Source organism: Centrocercus urophasianus, unplaced genomic scaffold, assembly GCF_019232065.1.
Source record: "Centrocercus urophasianus isolate 14NV4802_14NV808 unplaced genomic scaffold, USGS_Curo_1.0 seq_37, whole genome shotgun sequence".
In the NCBI taxonomy this organism is placed as follows: Eukaryota; Metazoa; Chordata; class Aves; order Galliformes; family Phasianidae; genus Centrocercus; species Centrocercus urophasianus.
Window position 1 is genome coordinate 3,769,583 of NW_024884944.1, and position 18,595 is coordinate 3,788,177.

An 18,595-nucleotide genomic window follows, 5' to 3' on the forward strand; every position below is an offset into this window, starting at 1 on the left:
AAAAAAAAAAAAAAAAAAAAATCAAAAAAAAAATTAAGAAAAAAAAAAAAAAAAAAAAAAAAAACCACCTTTAAAATACTTAATATTAAAAAAAAAAAAAAGAGGGAAAAAAAAGGAAAAAAAAATCAGTAGGAAAGCAGAAGGGCTCAAAGCGAAGCAAGCGTGGTGGTAAAGCACAGTCGTTGGCCTTGGAAGCCAATGGAAACCAAGGCTGCCATCTAGACACGGGTCTCTGCTGAAATGAACTGGGTGACCTCGGCTCAGTTTGGGGTTTGGTACGTGTGCGTGCCAGTAACAGCATGGCAGACCCTTCTCATGGGAAGCTCTGAAATGAGTGGGGGGAAAGAGGGTCCTGACATAGGAATCCTTCCAGATGAGGGATTGCCGGGCAGTCCGGTGTGAGCACAGAGGTTTGCAAGCAGAGGGCAGTGTTTCATGCTGATAGAGCTAAGCAAGGGCTCGTTCTTGGAGTGAATGAATGCATGGAAGAGAGTTAAAATGTCACTGTCGGTGTTCAGACCCTCGGGGAGGTCAGCTGCAGCCTGAGTCCCTGGAGTTCTGCTGCTCGGGCTTCCCCTAACATTCATTGGGCAGTGCTGGGAAGGCACCGTGCCGCCAGATGTTGCCCCAAGCATTGTTCCTGGAGAAGTTGGTCCATAGCTGGAGGTCAGAGCTCCTCGTACACGGGACGCAGTGGTCTCAGTGGAGGTAGGTAGGTTGGTTCCATCGGTACCAAGATCTGCGTGCGACACAGCGAATCAGAGCTACGATCACCATGAGGTCAACTTTTCCCCTCAAAACAAAAACCATTCCTATCCCACTTGCGTTCCTGCTCTTGGCAGCCAGCGAGTGCTCCTTTGCCCTGCAGGAAGCTCACAGCAAACCCCTCTCTTTCTGAGCAGCTGCCTGCACGGAGCTGCTGGTTCCCACACGTGGCTGCGGGGCTTCCTCTGCGTCAGCGCAGCTCTGAGTCATGGCACGGGGTGATCCGTGACTCAAAGCCCAGCAGCTACACTCAGTGCCCTCTGCTCTCAGCTGCCTTCCTCTGAACGCAGCATCCGTGATGTCACGTGCAGCGAGCGGCAGAAACCACGGGTGCAGAGGGCAGAGCAGCGGGGGCACAACCAGTGAGGTAATGAGGAAGGCTTGGAGCCTGGTGTGTAATGACATGCCATCGTGTGGCTCCATGTTGCTGGGCCCTCTGCAGGGCTGCATGCTCTGCCCTGAAGTCCCTCTGCTTTTCTCTCATCTCTACCTATGGGACTGAGCCATGTCTACCCCCACTCCACCTTACCCTGAAGAGTTGAAACCGGACGAGTTCATGGCAGCTTTGGAGTTGCTCTGGGCTGTGCTGGGGCTGCTGGCATGGAGGGCACTGCCAGGGGATGAAGGCCTGCTGGAGTTCCCTGGGGAACACGATGATGTTACTGCACGGCAGAGAGAGCAGAGTGAGGCTGGGATCTTCCCCTTCTGCCCCAGCCCCTCCAGCCTCCTGCTCCCACCCTGTGCTGGAGTGCCCTCCTTTGGCTGCTTGGTGTGCAGCTCCCAAACCTCAGCACCCTAATGGGGTTATCGTGGAGGTGTTAGCACATCCGGGAAGCTTTCCATGGCTTTGTTCCAGCCAAGAGAAAGGTTCTGCTCTTCTCACCCCTCAGACAACACTATGCTGGGCTACTTCCCCAGTGTTATCGTGGCCAGGAAGCCAAGTGGCCTGAGAGCAAGAGCAGAGGAGGGAGAGAAGGAATGGGAGTGAGGTGGTTTGTCATGTCAGGGCTTACCTGTCCCAGGCATGGTGCTGTGCACCGGGTTGACAGAGAGGGGCCCCAAGGACCCTGAGGTAGAGACCTGAGGAGGAACAGAGACAGGCGGTCAGCAGATGGCACTGGCAGCGTGGATCCCAAAGGGCCACTCCTTCACATTTCCTTCACAACATGCTGGCTGCCAGGCATGCTTCCTTCCCCCTCCTACACCTCTTCATACTCTATTGGATATGCACAACTCCCACATTCAGGGTCGTGCAAAGAAACCAGAGTGAGTATTAAACGTGCCTGATCTAAATGTATAGGTCAGCAGTAGGAACTGCTGCCCTCTGGATGCTCTCAGCAATGCCTCAGCTTGTTCTGGTCTCAGCACAAATAGCCCCATTTCCTTTGAGGAGCTCTTGATGGGCGAGAACTCTCATGTGAGTATTACTAATTTGGTGGCTGTAATCAAAGCAAGCCTGGGGCACCTGGAGTCCAACTGAGATACTTCAACTACAGGCAATGCGTTGGTCAGAGTGACTGATGAGCACTTTGCATGATGCATCCACAGGATAACCATCCACCAAAGCTGCTGCTTTAAGAGTTCGTGGCTCTCAAGCAGCATTTGGTGCTTGCAACTGTAGACCAAAGGGGTTGTGCAACAAGTGACCAAGCTTCTCGTGGTGTTTTTCTGCCTTCTAATAGGTAATTCCAAAACCCAAAAGATTTTCAGATAGAATATTGCTTATGAATACATCCTCTCCCTCCCACTCACATTCACTCCACTACCAGCACCATAGGGAGATTCCTGCCACTTTTACACACGCGAGCTCCTGGGCAAATATTAACCAGCAGAAATGCAATAGCAACTTGTTATCCAACAGAACACAGGATGTGTTTCCACTAACTCTCACAATTTCTTCCATCTTTCTTGGCAACAAAAATACTCTTGCCAAAATGGATGCGTGCAATAGGTGAGAAGGACAGATAACACCACTGAAGTGCATTCTGCATTTCTGCACGGATGGAAGTCGGCTCCTCAACCCCGAGTATCTCACCAGTCTGGAATTGTAGATGGGCGATTTGATGGGGGATGGCATTGGGCAGCTGATCCGTTTTTCTTTCTGGCGCCGGTTGCAGAACCAGACTCGAACCACCTCTTTTTCCATGGAGAGCTGCTCTGCTATCAAGGAGATCTCCTCTGAGCTGGGCTTGGGGTTCTGCTAAGAAATAGCAGGAGGTTAAAGAAGGCCCCAGAGATCTCTGACTTATGGCGTCAGTGCATTCTTCTGCTGCTGGACAAGGGTGGGGTGGGTTGTAAACTGGAGAGGGCAGAAAATTTGCTTCTAAGGCAAAAGGTAAACATTTGCATGAGAGATCACGTTCTGCGAACCAGACAAGCACCTCTGATTCAACATCAGATCCCATGGAATCAGCGGGGATGAGTCACAGTGCCTGGCCCTGCTGCTGCACAAAGCACGCAGCGCTTTGATCCCAGCACCACCTTCAGTTGTTGCTGGAGAGGAAGGTCATGGCTATTGGGCACAGCCCCGAGTGCTGTTTGTACATCCCTGCACCATCCCACAAAACCATTTCATCTCTTTTTTTCCCCCATCCCCCATTTATAAAGGTACCCCCATCCTCTTTTTTTTCCGACTCGTTCATTTTCTGGCACACTTGACAGCATTTAGTTCTGTGGTTTTTGATCTGAGTTGGAGACTTCAAGGGAAAAACAACCCAGCACGGTGATGCCAGGGCAGCTTTCCTGTTACAAAGAATACGTACCAGCTAAAAAATGAGCTGCCTGGAAAGACCTGAAAATGTCTGCCTTTTGTTCTCATCAACAATCTTAGAAGGAAAATTTGATGTGATGGAGGAAACAAGAAAAAATGAGGGCTGGTCAGAAAGAGTTTTAGTGAAAAATGTTCAATGGATTGATGTACCCCAACTGACTGAAAGCTCTGTAGTGATTTTTCTTGAAAACCTTCATGTTTAAGAAGTGAAAGGCTCCACTTTCCAAATGATTGGGCAGCACCCACAGTGGCAATGCTTGGCTCCTTCCTGCACCCACAGGAGCTGCCCGGCAGCTCCCAAAGAGAAGAGGGCAAGGAGGCATCTTCCCAAGCACGCTCCTAACCTGCCATCAGAACAAACAGAAAAATGGTGGAGAGCTCCCAACACATTGAAACATTCTCTCCTCACATCTTGGAATCTTTTCTCCAGCGTGGAGCGAATGTTGGTCTCAATGCTGGTTCGCTTCTTCCTTTTCCGTCCGAACATCTCGTTCACGGAGGGGTAGGAGCTGGGAGTGCTCATGGAGGAATCCAAAGGAGCAGATTCTGGGGAGAGAGAAAAGGGAAGATACCGAAGTTGTTTTCATTTCCAGCTCCTTTCTGGGAACTGTGGCACCTCGTAAAGTGAATGAGCGCATGGAACGTCACCTACCCGCGTCACTCAGCCACTTCTCCAGCAGAGGTTTGAGCTTGCACATGTTCTTAAAGCTGAGGTTGAGAGCCTCGAAGCGAGAAATGGTGGTCTGGCTGAAGTCGTTGCCATAGAGCTTCCCCATGGCAAGGCCAACGTCACCCTGCCGGGGAACATGACACAACACATTTGGAAGGGATATTCCAACTCCAAAGAAAGCAAATCTATACCTGCCACTGTATCTGCCATTCCTCCATCCATATACGCCCTTCCTCCACCCACCCCTCTGCCCCAAACTCCCCCCAGCCCAACGTGCTCCCATCTGAGTGACACCAGTGTTCCTCTAAAGGAAGCTGCTCACCTGTGTGAACCCCAATTTGATCCGCCTTTGTTTGAAAGTCTTAGCAAACTTCTCGAGCTCCTCCAGGTCGCTGGGCTCCTCGGATGCTCCGGATGGAGTGAGGTGCTTGGCCACTTGCAGGTGCTGGGGTACATCCAGGTGAGGTTCGACGGATGAGCCAGGGAGTCCAGAGCGACCCACAGCCTACAAGACAACCACAGAAATGCATAGAGACAACTTCTATTGCCATTCACCCGTAATAAAGCAGTGATTTGCACAGCAGGGTGCTTCCCAGGTGGCAGCATGGGATGGGGGAAGTTACCTGCGATGCCAGGCTGGGTCCTGGCTGGGAGAGGAGAAGGCTGCCCTGCTGCTGGGGGAAGGAAAGGATGTTGGGCTGCAAGGCTGGGGAGAGAAAAGAGAGACATCCCATCAGATTGACTCCTCTGTCAGCACCCAGGAGCAGAGCAGGGCCCCATGGGAAAGGCTCAAGAAGGTCTAAATGAAAAACTTCAGCTCGTGTTCACAATGCATGACTTCTAGGACTTTTGGCCATTACAAGTGGGAGCAGCTCCAAAGCGGATTACAAGACAGGAAAGTTTGGGTTTTGGTTGTGATTATTTCTTTCACTTCATGGTCTTTTAGGCCAAAAGGGATTATGAGAGTAATGATGTGGGTAAAACACTTCAGCCATTGATCCCTGCATGGAGCTCATCCACACCAGGTTCAGCTAGGACACAGACATCTTCTGCAGACATCTAAATTAGATTTTAGATGCCAAGCTGCAGAGAATTTATCACATTCTCAGTGGTGATCTCTGCTAGCACTTAATCACTGTAACTGCTGTGATAGTGCACCTTATTTCCAAGAGGAGCTTTGCTGACTCCAGCTTTCAGGTACTTGATCATGTTAGAAATATCCTGATCCCACAGTTAATCTCATGAACCTGCCCAATCTGCTCTCTACAACACATTTCATTTCCAAGTGCCACGTTGACCCTTTCTTTTCTCCCTTGCTCTATTTCAAACAAATTGAATGTCTTTTGGAATATATGTACGCTGACACGAGATGATGAAAGGAAAAAAGAAAAAGAAAGAGAGGAAATCTATAAAACTAACAAAAAGCAGTATTTATGGATGCCATGGAATTGTTCAGTTGACAAGTTGCTGTGCACAAGCCCATGCATCCTGCAGGGAATGTCCTAAAGGATTTAGTAGCAGCTAAAGCAGTGTAGTTCCACAGACATTTAGCTGGGCTCTTGATGTCTGCTGTGGGTGAAGTCGGAGGAAGTTAGCGAGGATTTACGGCCCTTCTTGAAACAGGCAATATTTTCTATTGATTGGAACTGACAATTATATGGAAATCTATAGACACTTATGGACTTGTGCTGAAAAAAGGGGAAAAAAAAGATCATCTCCAGAATCTCTCTTTCCCTCTCTCTCTCTCTTTCCTTTTTTAATTTAGATCTGAATGTGCAGGATCCCATTTATTTATTTAGATTGGGGCCTCAGTAAGCCTTCGTTAATGCTGGAACAACTTTGAATTTCAAATGCAGGCTGGTAATGAGGTGCACATTTTTAACAGAGAAGGTAATTAATCACAGGAATGGCTTGCCTAGGGACATGGCGGATGCTCTGTCATTTGGAGTCTTTAAAAACATGATTGAACACCTTTGCAAGAGCTGAGCTCTAGCTGAAATGAAAATTACGGACTGGGTTCAGGAATCACCGGTTTGACAGCTGATGAGACACAGGCTGTTTTCGTGAGATGAAGTCTTCAGCAGCAATATTTTGGCTGAGAGATTCCCAGCATCTCCCAGGCTGCTCGCTTCCACCCTCACCGCACACAGCTCCCTTCCTCTCATCCAGCATCCGGCTCTGCTGCCTGCAGGGCTGCGCACTGCACGATGAATCGGCCCTGGGAACTTCTCTGCTTTAAAAACACCTTGAATGCACTGAAATCAACCCCAAACCTCTTGCAAAGGTTAAAGCCACAACCAAGACCCTTTGGCCATGAAATGCATGACCTGATGTACCCAGCGGTCAGAACTCGGGATGTATGGAGGATGTACGGCCTGAGGGATGCCTTCAGGTCTGCCCCTGCATCACCCTCACCAAGCTTCTCCTTGCACCAAACCCAGCTGTGCCTCCACTTTCGCTCTCCAGTGGCTGTGCCTGCACGCAGCAGAGGGTCATTAACGCTTGACAATCATCTATTCAAATGGAAGTGCTCTTGCACAACACGCTGGCCACACGCCAGAGCATCCTGTCTCCATCGAGTCTGGAAGCAGAAGGGGTCACAGCCAAACAAGTGGCCATCTGTTGGAAGGGCTGCAGCTGCCAGAGCAGCCTGCTTAACAGCAGAAACCGTACCTCTATCAAAGGAAGCAAAGTTCTGTTCTCCAGCATCGTGTGTTTCTTATTATATACGAATAAAACCAAGCGGTGAGCAATAGATTGTCCCAGCCTTGCCAGCTCCAATAATCTAAATTCTGGGCTGCTGTCAAATGTACATCTATTGTCAAACATACATCAGAGAGTTTCTTGATGCATCACTCAGCACCACTTGGCAGAGTGAAGATAAGAGACAGGCTTCCCACTTGCCCACAGTATAATGCTTTTTCAGAGCTGTGTGTGTATGGCTGCACTCAAGCTGCAGACCTTTTAGGGTTTCAGTCCTGAGTTCTGGCTCGTGCAGAGGGACTTCTGTGCTGGAATAAATAGGAATGAGAAGAAGGGCCCAAACCCCTTTGCATCTGGCAGGCTGGGGGCTATGCCTGTCCACAAGCAGCATAAGCTCCATCAATGGCACGTCTGTGTGGTGCTTGTTGGAGGAACACCACCCAAATACCGGAGATAAAGACAACGCCAGGAGGACCTGCCCAAGCACTGGGTTAAGCCCTCAGTCCTTTCTCTCCTCACAGACGTCCCGGCCCCACGGATGGAGCAGGATTTGGGGCGGCCCCCAGGTGGCACTCGAGGAGCGCACAGCGCAGCGCCGATCCTTCCGAGCGCCGTCCGCGGGTGGAAACCCCACGAGAGACGGGGAAACCCATCTGGTGACAGAGCATCGGGCTGAGGAAACCCAGCGGTGCGGGTTAAAAGCGACAGGAGGGAGAAGGGAGGGCTCTTCCTAAGTAGGGATCTGCTGACGGCAGAGCTCCTTTCGTTGCTCTTACCTTGCTGCCCTGCCTGGGACTGGGAGAGGAGGAACTGAGGGACGGACTGCATGTGGCCGGGAAGCAACACGAGCTGCTGCAGGGTGTGGAGAGAGCTCATATCCTACGGGAAAAGCAAACAACAAAGTCCAGAGATGTCAGTTCTCTGCATAGCATCACCTCTCTGTGAGGTTCCCCACTCCCCGATCTTTCACGCTGCCCTTGACCCCGTTCACACTTCTCATTCAATTGCTGGCACATCTCATATGTGTCCTTTGTGCACAGCAGAGCTGCAGGTCCAGAGCTGCCCCAGGATCTGAAGGTTTCAGCCTGCTAAGAAAAAATTCCATGCACACACTGACATCCACGGGGAGAATGTGTGCTTCTAACTGAAAAAAGTTAATGCTTGAAAGACATTTTTTGAGGGAGTGGAAATCAAAACCTGCTTGTCAGAAGCAACAACAACCCCCCTTGGATCTCAGCTACTCACAGACATCGTATTTTTCAGAATACACCCCCTAAGATCACACAGACTGTCCCATCCCACCAACGCTGAGCTGCTTTGTGCAGGAGGATGGGCTCCTCACCAGCACTGTGATGGACACAGCCATCAAATCCCAATGTGTTTTCTGTTCTTTGCCATGTATCTGCTGGGCTTTCCCCACTTTGCTCTGAACAGAGCAGGCAATAGGGACTGAGAGATGCTGAGAATGCTTCTTCACATTACTGGGGTCCCTACATCATTTTTAGGGATTAGGGAATAAGAGTTGGCATTTGTTTAGGATAGAGAGGAAAATGCCCCAATAAGACTCAATCACTTTAGAAAAAAAAGTCCCTCAAGGAATAAATGTGTTTCCTGGTGTACATCAATAGGAGCAGACAGGTACCAAGTTGGCTATGCTGGTTCAGATTAAAAGTCACTCTAGTCTAGGATGATAACTCCAGTGATAGCATTAAGCAGGCACTCACAGGAACGAGGAAGGCAAAGGCAAACATATCCAGCACTTTGCCTTGGTATTCCCCTTGGTCCAATCATTTTCAGCTCAAGGGATTTCCTGAGCACAGTGTGATTTTCCTTAGTAAACCCTCAACACAAATCTCTCCCAAGCACACGTCCAGTCTGCCTCTGGATCCATGTCAAATGCTCTGCATCCTTTGGCACGGCATTACACAGACCTGCCGAAAAGAGGCTGAGGAGGACGTTGATTTGTGCCAGCACAGATTCACTTTTGTGATTCAGTGTCTATCATATCCTCACGTCTCCTTTTGTCACTGCCAAAAGATGTATTGAGTTTGGCAAGTGCCTCAAAAACAGCCCTTCCCTTGGACATGCTTGACCCCTGGTGCAGCAAAGGCACTCACCCCTGCAATCTGGCTTCCAGGCATCATTGAGGATCCCTGTACAAGGTGTCCTGACCTGGGGGGGATTGTAGATTGCAAGGAGTCACTGAGGTCTTCAGTTTTAATCTGGAAAAGAGCAAAGTGATGCTGGCGTTAGGGGACAGACATGGAGAGGTTAGGAGCTGGAGATGGGAGAGATGGGGAAGGGATGGCTGTGGGACAGGGGGGGAGAGGTCTGGACCCACTGCTTCCACCCCTGGCTGGGTCGTTCCCCATTTCTGCTCTCCAGTTTACAACACATTGTTTTCTGCTCTGCCAAAACCAAGGGGGGAGTTTGCTCAATTAAAGCGCATTAATTAAAACACTTTAGGAAGTTTCCAGCGACTTAGCAGGCTTTAAAGCTTCCCTCACACCAAACATCGAGGTGTTCTGTGGTGTTATTAGGAAGACACAACTATTTCCCTCCATAGACCACGACTCACAGCCCTATATTTGCTGTGGGCAGCCTCACGCTTTTCTCTGTAGGCAGCATCGAATGGAGAGCAGGAGAGGGAAGGTTATGAAGGGGAAAGACCTCAAAAAGCAGCGTAATCTTCCAGATTTGAAAATGCACCAGCCTTGGCACTAAATGTACCAAATGATGAGAAAACAGCAAGAAACTGGGAGGTCCCACTGTACTGGATTGGCAGAGAAGTCCTTAGAATGAGCTGTGGGAAAAAATGCCAGTGGTCATTTAAACCTACGTCCATCTCCAAGACAGATTTTGTTCTACAAAGATCACAGTTTATGAATCCACTTTGTTAAGAATTTACCCAGGAGATAAAAATGTGAGGACTGAATACTTTTCACCTGGTTTACTGCAGAGTTTCCACGTTCATTTCTAATATTGCTTCTACGTGCAATGATGGGAACGTTTCGTCATTTCACATTAGCTGACAGGTTTTAGCAGGGAGAGAAGAGGGGTGGATTTAGAACTTTATGGGTTAATTCCTGAAAGCCGAGGAGCATCTACGTGCAGATGCTGTATGCAAGAAAACATCATTTAGATCTCATATAATACATTTTCTCTAAGGAAAGGTACAAGCAAACAGATCCCAGATTTTGGATTAAGTTCTTGCTGAGTGTGAGAGCGCTCAGACCAAGGCTCATCTCAACCATCCCCGTCCTAATCTAAGGCAGTGCAAGAGGCTCCCGTTCCCACAAACTGGAAAAACCAGGAGAAAACCTGAAAGGACATGTCTTGAAGACCTCATCCACAGCCTCAGCATCGCAGATTCACTCTTAGTACCAGGGCTGCATCTTCCACGTCCCATCAACCGGCCCCTAACTCAACGCTGCCCAAAAGCAGAGTGGGGTCACTTTGCTGGCGCTGTGCTGTAGGTGATGCGGCCTCCAACCAGCAGAGGGGAGCAAGAAATGTCCCTTCTAAAGACCGTGGCACAAGCCAGTACTTTTGGCCTGAAGGGAGTTTTCACTTCAGTTCGAGTCAAGCAAACAAACGCACAACATTCCCCAGCGAGAGAAAGAGAAGATGCGATCGCTACAGCTGCAGTGCTGGGAGACCCAATAAACATTTTGGAAAGGGCTGTGAGGAGGGAACAGAGTTACAACACCTCCCTTCATTACAACTGCAGCTCTGGATGCTGCCGAAACTCGTTTTGCAATCACAGGAGCTCCTTGCGACAAGAGCTGTACATGCTATGAATTCCAGTTCTTTCCTACCTCTCAGGTTGGCATGATCATCCCGCACGGCCTGGCGAAAAAAGTCAGATGGAGGAGCTTCTTGATTGCTATCGACGCGAGTTGTGTTTAAATGACTGAATTAATGGTAGCGAAAGGCTCGGCAGGTCACCGTTACCCTTGAGCCATCCGCTCGGCGGAGGGAAGTGGCTTTTTGTATTTTTCCTTCCCTGAGGGTGCGTTAAAAAAAAAAAAAGAATAAAAAATAATAATAATTAAAAAAAAAAAAATTGTCCGGGCCAAAAAAAAAAAAGGTAAAAAATAAATAAAGAAACGTCAGCCCTGCTGGCAATCCATGGGTCGACCCAACGCGATGCGATCATCCAAGTCCAAACAGTCCCAAAAAAAAAAGAAAAAAAAAAAAATTGTCTCAGAAAACGAGGTGCTGGATCCCGCCTGGGTGATGATCCCAACGGCAGCCGAGTGTTGAAGAAGCACGAGCCATTTCCAAACTGAAATCAATTTTTACAGCTGCCAAGCGGAATGATCTGGAAGCTTTCCAGGCTGAAAGGGGTGTGTAGCTGCATCCCGGCATCGCGCAGTATGAGAACGGGAGGTGGGTTTGGCAAAGGACCGGTTCCCCATTTAAAAACAACAACATCTCCCACTGCTCCTTCCCCCGTCCCTGGAATTCTCTGGCTCTCTCCTGCGCAGTGGGCGGGATCCTGGGTGTTCTCGACAAATCCTCCCGTGCACCTTTTTTCATTGGTTTTAGGCTCAGTTTTACTTCTCCCTCCTCTTCCTCTCCCCACCAGGCCTGCAGCTGGCTAATTGTTCATTAGCGAGAGTTCGGGGGATATCCAAAACTTTCGGGTTGGTTTATGCAAATCCTTCCCTTTTTTTTTCCCCAGCTCAACCAGCACTATTACCAACCGTACGTTAAAGAACCCAAACCAAACCCCCCCCCCAAAACCACACACATTGTGGGTGCGGCCACTCGAAATCATGAGACTCCCTTAAAATCGTGTTGATTTCAAACTAATAAAACCAGGGGAGGTGTTGTCTTCTCCTTTCCCAGAGCATCCGACCCGTGTTTGCAGGTATTTTCTACAAACATGAGAGCTTCCCTTAAGAAACCATAGGGGGTTGAAATTGTCATGGGGTCACCCTATGTTGGCATTGGCCAAGCTCCACGCTACAGCATGGCAAGACAGCAGTGGCTATTTAGCTGAAGTCAGGACCAGTTCTTGCTGTTTTTCCCCAACGATGACCATGGTCAGAATGGGAAGAACCAGCATTTCTTCCCATTGACTTGGATTTGGGGAAACTGCACTCTGCCAGGCTAAGTGACCCGGTAGGAGAGCGGGATGAGATCAAACAGCACGAAGCTCCCTGCTCGCTGTTGGGTCCCTGCCCCGGGCTGCAGCAGGTAACGGCAGGCGGCACCCGCATGCACAGCTCCTTTGGAGAGAGGAATCACACTTGCAAATCTCAGGTGGATGTTTTCACAGCCTTAAAATAGGGTCAGCTGCCTCCGAGCAACGCGAGCGAAAAAACACAGGAAGGGTGACTGGAGAAAGGAGAGTCCCTTCCTTCATTTGGCGAGCACGCTTGCTGGGCATGGCCAATGATGGATTGTTTCTTGCCTATCTCTAGCCCGAAAACAAAAACAAAAAGCAAAACAAACTAAGAAACATATTGAGGGCGATGGAAAATGATCAAAGCTCTTCGGCTTGCTTGCGTAACTGATTTGTGGATGGTGTTTCATAAACATTTCATAAGAAGGAGAATTATGAAGAAAACATCTCCCAACCTGCCTGCAATTACTGCACAAACTCTTCCTTACCAGTAGGAAGAAGGGAAGGAAAAAAAAATAAAAGAAAAAAGTACATCTGTTTTGTAACTGATCTGTGAACTTTTGGCAAACATTCGGCTCGTGAAAACATCCTGCAGACATATTGCAAAGCTGCACGGAGCTGGCCTTACACAAGGAAGTTGGAGAGATTCACATTAGCAGCTCCGGTCTCAGCACGTGGAAGGCCGTACCCTTTCAAGAGACAGACAGACAGACGGACGGAGCGAGCCACGTGCACGGCTGGCAGCAGGATGCCATTGGTTGGACAGAGCTCTGGCTGCAGCTCCTGGCATCCACCCAGCACCAGTGCCAAGGTTGGCTGGCGGTGCTGCACGCTGCCTCAATTAGCACTTCAGGTAATGAACAACAAGCAACCGGCTGTGGCTCCTTGACCAGAAAGAAGCTAAGCATGTACTGCATGTTGGCCATCTGCATGCTGGCCATCTGCATGGCTCGTCCTTGCCCACCAGGCAGCCCACACACAACCCCAAGCCACCTCCTATGGGAGAGCATTGGTAGGACACAGCACCACTCCATCCTCCTCTTTGCACAGGTGGGACTGAGCGATTCAGCCCACCCTGGGATGCTTAACCCACATCGAGATAAAAGCTGCCCCAAAAGCCACACCAGCCTTCCCCAGCACCGGGCAGAAGCTGCGGTTGTTCTTTCAGGGCTGAAGACAACTGTACGTGTTGGGTAGTTTCTATTTAGCCAGTCACCTCTTTGAAACAGGTATTTATCTGCCCTCGTATCTGGCTTATCTCACAGTCAGCAATTCACGACTGTTTAAGCCTTTGACTTACACGTATTCCTCCTGCTACAGCTGCAGAGAGGAGTGGGGATGGCTGCTGGGGCACACTGAGCTTCAGAGGGTCTGAGCCACTTGCCCTCCACCTAAAAGGAGCAGCACATTTCTTCCCGGGCTGAATCATTTCCCAAGTGCCATTTCCTACAGCAGCATTGCCTGAAATCAAGGGAAGACGCCTTATGGTAGAACCAGATATCAGAACTGCATTTGGAGCTACTGCAGCTTGCCAAGCCTTCCCATGGTGTCAGCATGCTTCTTTGTGAATTACCTGCACATGTGGGCACCATAAAATGAAACACACACTAATAATAAATTATAGCAATAAGAATAATGGGCTTGCAATTACTATTTCCACGTCTGCTATCCTGCACACACAGTAAGGCTTAACAGACACTGGGAAGAAAGCAGAAAACTCCAACATTAATACAGCAGCATCCCCCCTATAAAATTTGACATCCTCTCACACCAAAGGGTGGGATCTTTAGGAGCTGTCAGCGTGACAAAAGCAGAATTAATCCCACGCTGAATGCCTACAGATGACATCCTACTGCTCAGTAATGACAGCACACTGAAAAATTAAAATGTAATCCCTAACCTCAACACACCTGCATCAGAGCTTTACGAGGCCTTGGTGCTTATTAATTGAGGTCGGATCTGATATGCTTTAACCCTCTGAGCTTCAGCTCAGGACACTCATGGCTGTGCCACGGCTGCAGTAAAAGCAGGGGTGGGAAATCAAAGCTGAGCATCACTGAGATGTGAGCCCCACAAAGGGGAACTGAAGGAGCCACTCTCCACTTTGCATTTGCAGCACTTTTGGCACAGCGTGACCACGCTGCTTTTGCACTGAGGCATAGAACAGGAAAAAGTCACCCTGCTCTCTGCACCGAGCAACAGGACTCAAAATGCTCGTGTGTAGCACAGCGGGCTCCCCGTGCCATCACTGGGCATGGGAGAGAGGAACTGGAATCAGAGCTGGGTGAGCACCAGACCCTAGTGGTCACTGCTGACAGATGAACTGTCCCTGTGTGAGCTGAGGGCTTTGGGGTGGCTGTCTGCATCCGGAGAGCACAGAACTGGCCAATGGATACTGATGATCAGCAGCTCAGAGCATCTTCACTCTTATTATTGGCACTCAGGCATGCGGTGCCTCCCTTGCCAGGACTTGTGGACGTGGCAAATTGCAAGTATTTATAAAAAAAAAAAAAAAAAAAAGGAGCAGAAGATGTCATTTTCTTGCTCAGAATGATGAAACCCTCCAAACAAAGCATGGAAAACTGCTTTACCACCTTACAGGCTGCAATTTCTCCCACAGCTCCATTCCAGGACTGCCTCCCAGCGCTGCCCTCCTGCCCCAATGTCCCCATACATTGCAGCACTGCTCCTGCATCTCACTCAGTTCCACTTGCCCAACTTTCTAAAGCTCTCCAGAGCTCCACCTCTGCCTACACCTTGGTGCTTATCTCCTCTCCCACCCTGAGCTGCATCCCTGCCCCTTTCCTTATCAATCCGATTTCACACACACCAGGCTACATGGCTTCTCCCAGGCCCTCCTGCATGCTTACACAGGTTCCCTGGAACCTGACCACGTTCCTGTTGAAGTCAGAAGCGAAGCTGTTTGATAGAGCTTGGCTGGGGCCAGAACCAAACCTTCAATCACTCGTGAAAATTTTCCCCTTTCCCACAGATCTCCAGCCGATGGGGAGCAGACTGCGCTCGTTCTGTGTTCTTCATGCCCTCTGGCTGCCAACCAGCCAGAAACCATCCCAATACCTGGGACTGCAGGGAGGCAGTGACTGGATCTGTCACGTCCCAGCACCGAGGGGTCCCTCGGCGGCACGGTGCTTCCCACCACATCCCAAATTGGTAAGGAATTCACTTGGAATCAGCTGGCTCCCATGATTCCAGCCCAGCTCTGCAAGTCCCCCTGACTCAGGGAGGGGAGTTTTGGCACCCACTGCCCTGGGGAACTAGAACACAAGGAAAGGAACGGAATCAAAGGCACACAGGGAATATAATCTAAAAAGGGAGAGAAAGAAAGGTCAACATCACTGGACAGCAACACATCTTTTTCATTTTGAGTGGACTCGTAGAGCGGTTTGGGTTGGAATGGACCTTTAAGATCACCTAGCTCCAACCCTCCTGCTATAGGCAGGAATATGAAAAGCAGGGAGGGAACGGAGGGTAGAGAGCTCTGGGTGACTTCCACGTGTTGGGTGTGCTATAGGGAGAACCCCACGTCTGCCCCCCGAGGGGCTGAGCTCCGCCAGTCCGACCCACTGATTTCACATGGAGCGTGAGCACATCCCCCCCGGGATGGGAGAAAGTGTGCTCTGATGTCAGGCTGCCAAAATTAGAGGCCTTGCTTGAAACCCCATCGCCTTCACCTTTTTAATGCTATGACTTGCCCTTCTGCAAAATGGGTGCAGGGCCCCACCCTTGCTGGGTGGTGCAGGCTTTGATTGAATTCTTGGAGCTCACCAGATGAAAGGCCTTCAAGAATTTGGAGTCTTCTCTTTATTACCAATGAGCCATTCTCCAGCAGGCAGAAGAGTCATATCCATGCTTAAAAAGGTGCCGGGCAACCTGAATATTGCCTTGATGGTGACAACTATGCCTTGAGCTCAGTTTCTATTATGGAAAGGATCATTACGTCTCTTCAGTGCGTGAAAACAGAGCTTATCCCCTGCAAGCTCAGAAAACATTGACCAAAGGGTGAGAGAATCACGACTGGAATAGAAAACTTGCACAGAGAGAAGACCAGCCTGTCCATTCCTGATCTATATGACAGCTTTGGGACAACAGCACGAGATGCATTTCCATTGGGCCAAGGCCACAAGCGTAGGAAATACATTATAAATACAGGTCAGAGAGGGACAGCTGGAATTTGTGAACAGACTGCAACCAAAGTCTGGTACAGCCCAGCAACTCAGAAGCAATGCTGTTTCATTCCCAACCGTGAGTGGCTAACCAAACAAATTCAGTGATTTCAATCCAGCCCTTGAGAAAATAATAATAATAATAATAATAATAATGAATACATGAAAACCCAACGAACCCAAATCCTTCCTCCTATTTCCACCATTCTGCCTATAAACTTCCCCAGAGAGTCAGCGCCGTGTTTTTGGAGTTGGTTCCCAGCAATCTCATCTGAGGGCCTCTGAGGTGCCAAAACAAAACTAGCCTGCAGAAGAGGTTTCTCTACATCTCTGTCCTAAGCAAAGCAGTGCCATATTTAGAAACAGAGGACTTTCCCTCCAGCCAGGGCTTTCTCCGACGCTTTCCCAAAGGGCTGCATCTCAATGAAGAACCAGCACACATACAAATTTATGCAATCAGTCTATCCCTGGGACGGAGCAAGGGAACTTCAAAAGGGAAAGGCCAAGGTGGTGCTCCGCTTAGATCCAGTGTCAGTCGAGGCAGATATGGACAGCCAGGCCCATTTCCAGCTAGAGGAGGCTCAAGAGATGAAAAGCAGCTGCAAGACTTTAGCTGAGACCCCGGGGCGATGCGGAGAAGAAGAGAGAGTGAAATCTGAATTGATCCCCAGAGGGGAGAAGGAAGCAGGATGGGAACCTCCCCTCGAGAGGAGGGCAAAACAGGACGGGGATGGAAATCTGGAGGGCAGACTGAAACCTGAACTACCCACAGGGAGAGCCAAGCAGGAACAGAAATGACATCTAGGGAACACATGAGATTAGGGGGAGGTGGGAACACAAAGTGGAATGAAAAACTATGAGAGAGATCGCCGGGGGGAGGGAAGCCCTGATTGAGCAAAATTAAATCTGCAGGGAGTTTTGCATCCCAGATATTAATAACAAAGTGCCGAGCGAGTTGGGCCCTTCTTTCCACCTTCAAAAGGATGGAGGGGAGGAAGAACTTGTCTGTGGTTGAGCACAAGACTATGAATCAGAGAATGGGAGTCCGTATCCCGGCTCAGCCAGGGAGCGAGTCCCTGGATTACAATACGCCTCGATGTCCACAGGCAACTCTCCTCTGAAGCACCCGCTGATTTCAGCTGCAATCACAGCATCTTTGGGAGAAGCCGGGCAGTCAGTGCCTGCCTGCAAGACGGGGCTGAACACCTCCCTACCTTCTGGAGGCACTGGGATGCTCCATTCATTAGCAAAGCGCCTTCAGACGTGTGGGTGGAAAGGACCAAACAAGGTCAGGGCGTTATTAATGGTGCTGCAAAGGGCCACCTGTGATTTCTGATCTCTGATGCAGCTTGCCTGCTTGCTTTTCCTCACAGAGTGCCTACGGGACACCAGCTGTGAAAATCCAGCTCCTCTCTCAGAACAGCTGTAAACCAAAGAATAAAATGCCTCCAGATGATGACCCCAATCAGATGGGGACAGGGCAGGGAGATGGGGTTAAGGAAGGAGGTTCCCATGTGGCACCTCTGGCAGAGGGCTGGGATTGTAGGATGTGGAATCCTTCACCTGATTTTGGAAGAACTTTTTAGAAAACTGGGTGATTTTTCTTTTACTATTCTGGCAGATGCATTCAACTGGCCAAAAAGTCAAGCTGTTGACTCCTAGCAGCTGGGAATGTGAAGCAGCTCAAACGGCTTGGTGCTGACTGAGCACTGGGAGAGAGAGGTATGAAACGTGTCCCTCACACTCATTAGGGACAGTCAGAATGGCTCAGCAGATGACCTGACATGGGAGTTCAACGCTGAGCTGAAGTGCACATGAACACCAGACCCCTTCAGTCTCATCCCTTGTTCTCTGATTTAACCCCAGATGCTCCCCGTGTTCTCAAGATCACTCCTGCCCCACTGACACATTTCCAGCTGCCTGCTTCCCAAAATCCTATCTCTAGGAGATCCATAGGAAAGGGGTGTACCCATGTTACACCTCTAATGGGCACAAAACAAAGAATATAATGTAATAGGAGTGAAGAACCAGCAAGAAAATTCAGGCTATGCAGAGCCCCAGGCGACTCGGGCACACGATCAGCTGCTCATCTGTCTGAAATATGGTCAGGTCTCACGGCAGCATCGCCTTTATATTGGTACAAATTCCCAACCCATCATTACCATTAAACAAATGACAGCTTGTCTGCGAGGGTAAGCCTCTCGCTGGAACGAAACTGCATGGCATATTTGGATACAGAGCACAGAGAGATCCTGCTAAGCCTTCCCTGCCTTGGTAATATGAATTCTGTCCCAGAGTTGGAGTGCAGGGCAATGATTGAGAGCATCGCTGCAAGGAGCCTTCATTCTGCCCTGGCACTCAGAGGTGCA

General features: G+C 49.5%; 1 protein-coding gene across 1 annotated transcript in view; it reads right to left on the minus strand.

Moving 5' to 3' along the window:
* Positions 1 to 454: 454 nt before the first annotated feature.
* POU2F3 (POU class 2 homeobox 3) overlaps positions 455 to 18,595 on the minus strand; it is a 35,059-nt gene continuing 16,918 nt past the window's right edge. Inside the window, exons 5-14 of the mRNA XM_042832089.1 lie at positions 9,026 to 9,130; positions 7,685 to 7,787; positions 4,829 to 4,911; positions 4,528 to 4,710; positions 4,188 to 4,329; positions 3,945 to 4,081; positions 2,801 to 2,962; positions 1,779 to 1,845; positions 1,295 to 1,427; positions 455 to 739 (exon numbers count right to left, since the gene is read on the minus strand). Of these exons, the coding sequence (XP_042688023.1) occupies positions 700 to 739; positions 1,295 to 1,427; positions 1,779 to 1,845; positions 2,801 to 2,962; positions 3,945 to 4,081; positions 4,188 to 4,329; positions 4,528 to 4,710; positions 4,829 to 4,911; positions 7,685 to 7,787; positions 9,026 to 9,130 (1,155 nt within the window). The 3' untranslated portion in view covers positions 455 to 699. The remainder of the gene's footprint in view (positions 740 to 1,294; positions 1,428 to 1,778; positions 1,846 to 2,800; positions 2,963 to 3,944; positions 4,082 to 4,187; positions 4,330 to 4,527; positions 4,711 to 4,828; positions 4,912 to 7,684; positions 7,788 to 9,025; positions 9,131 to 18,595) is intronic.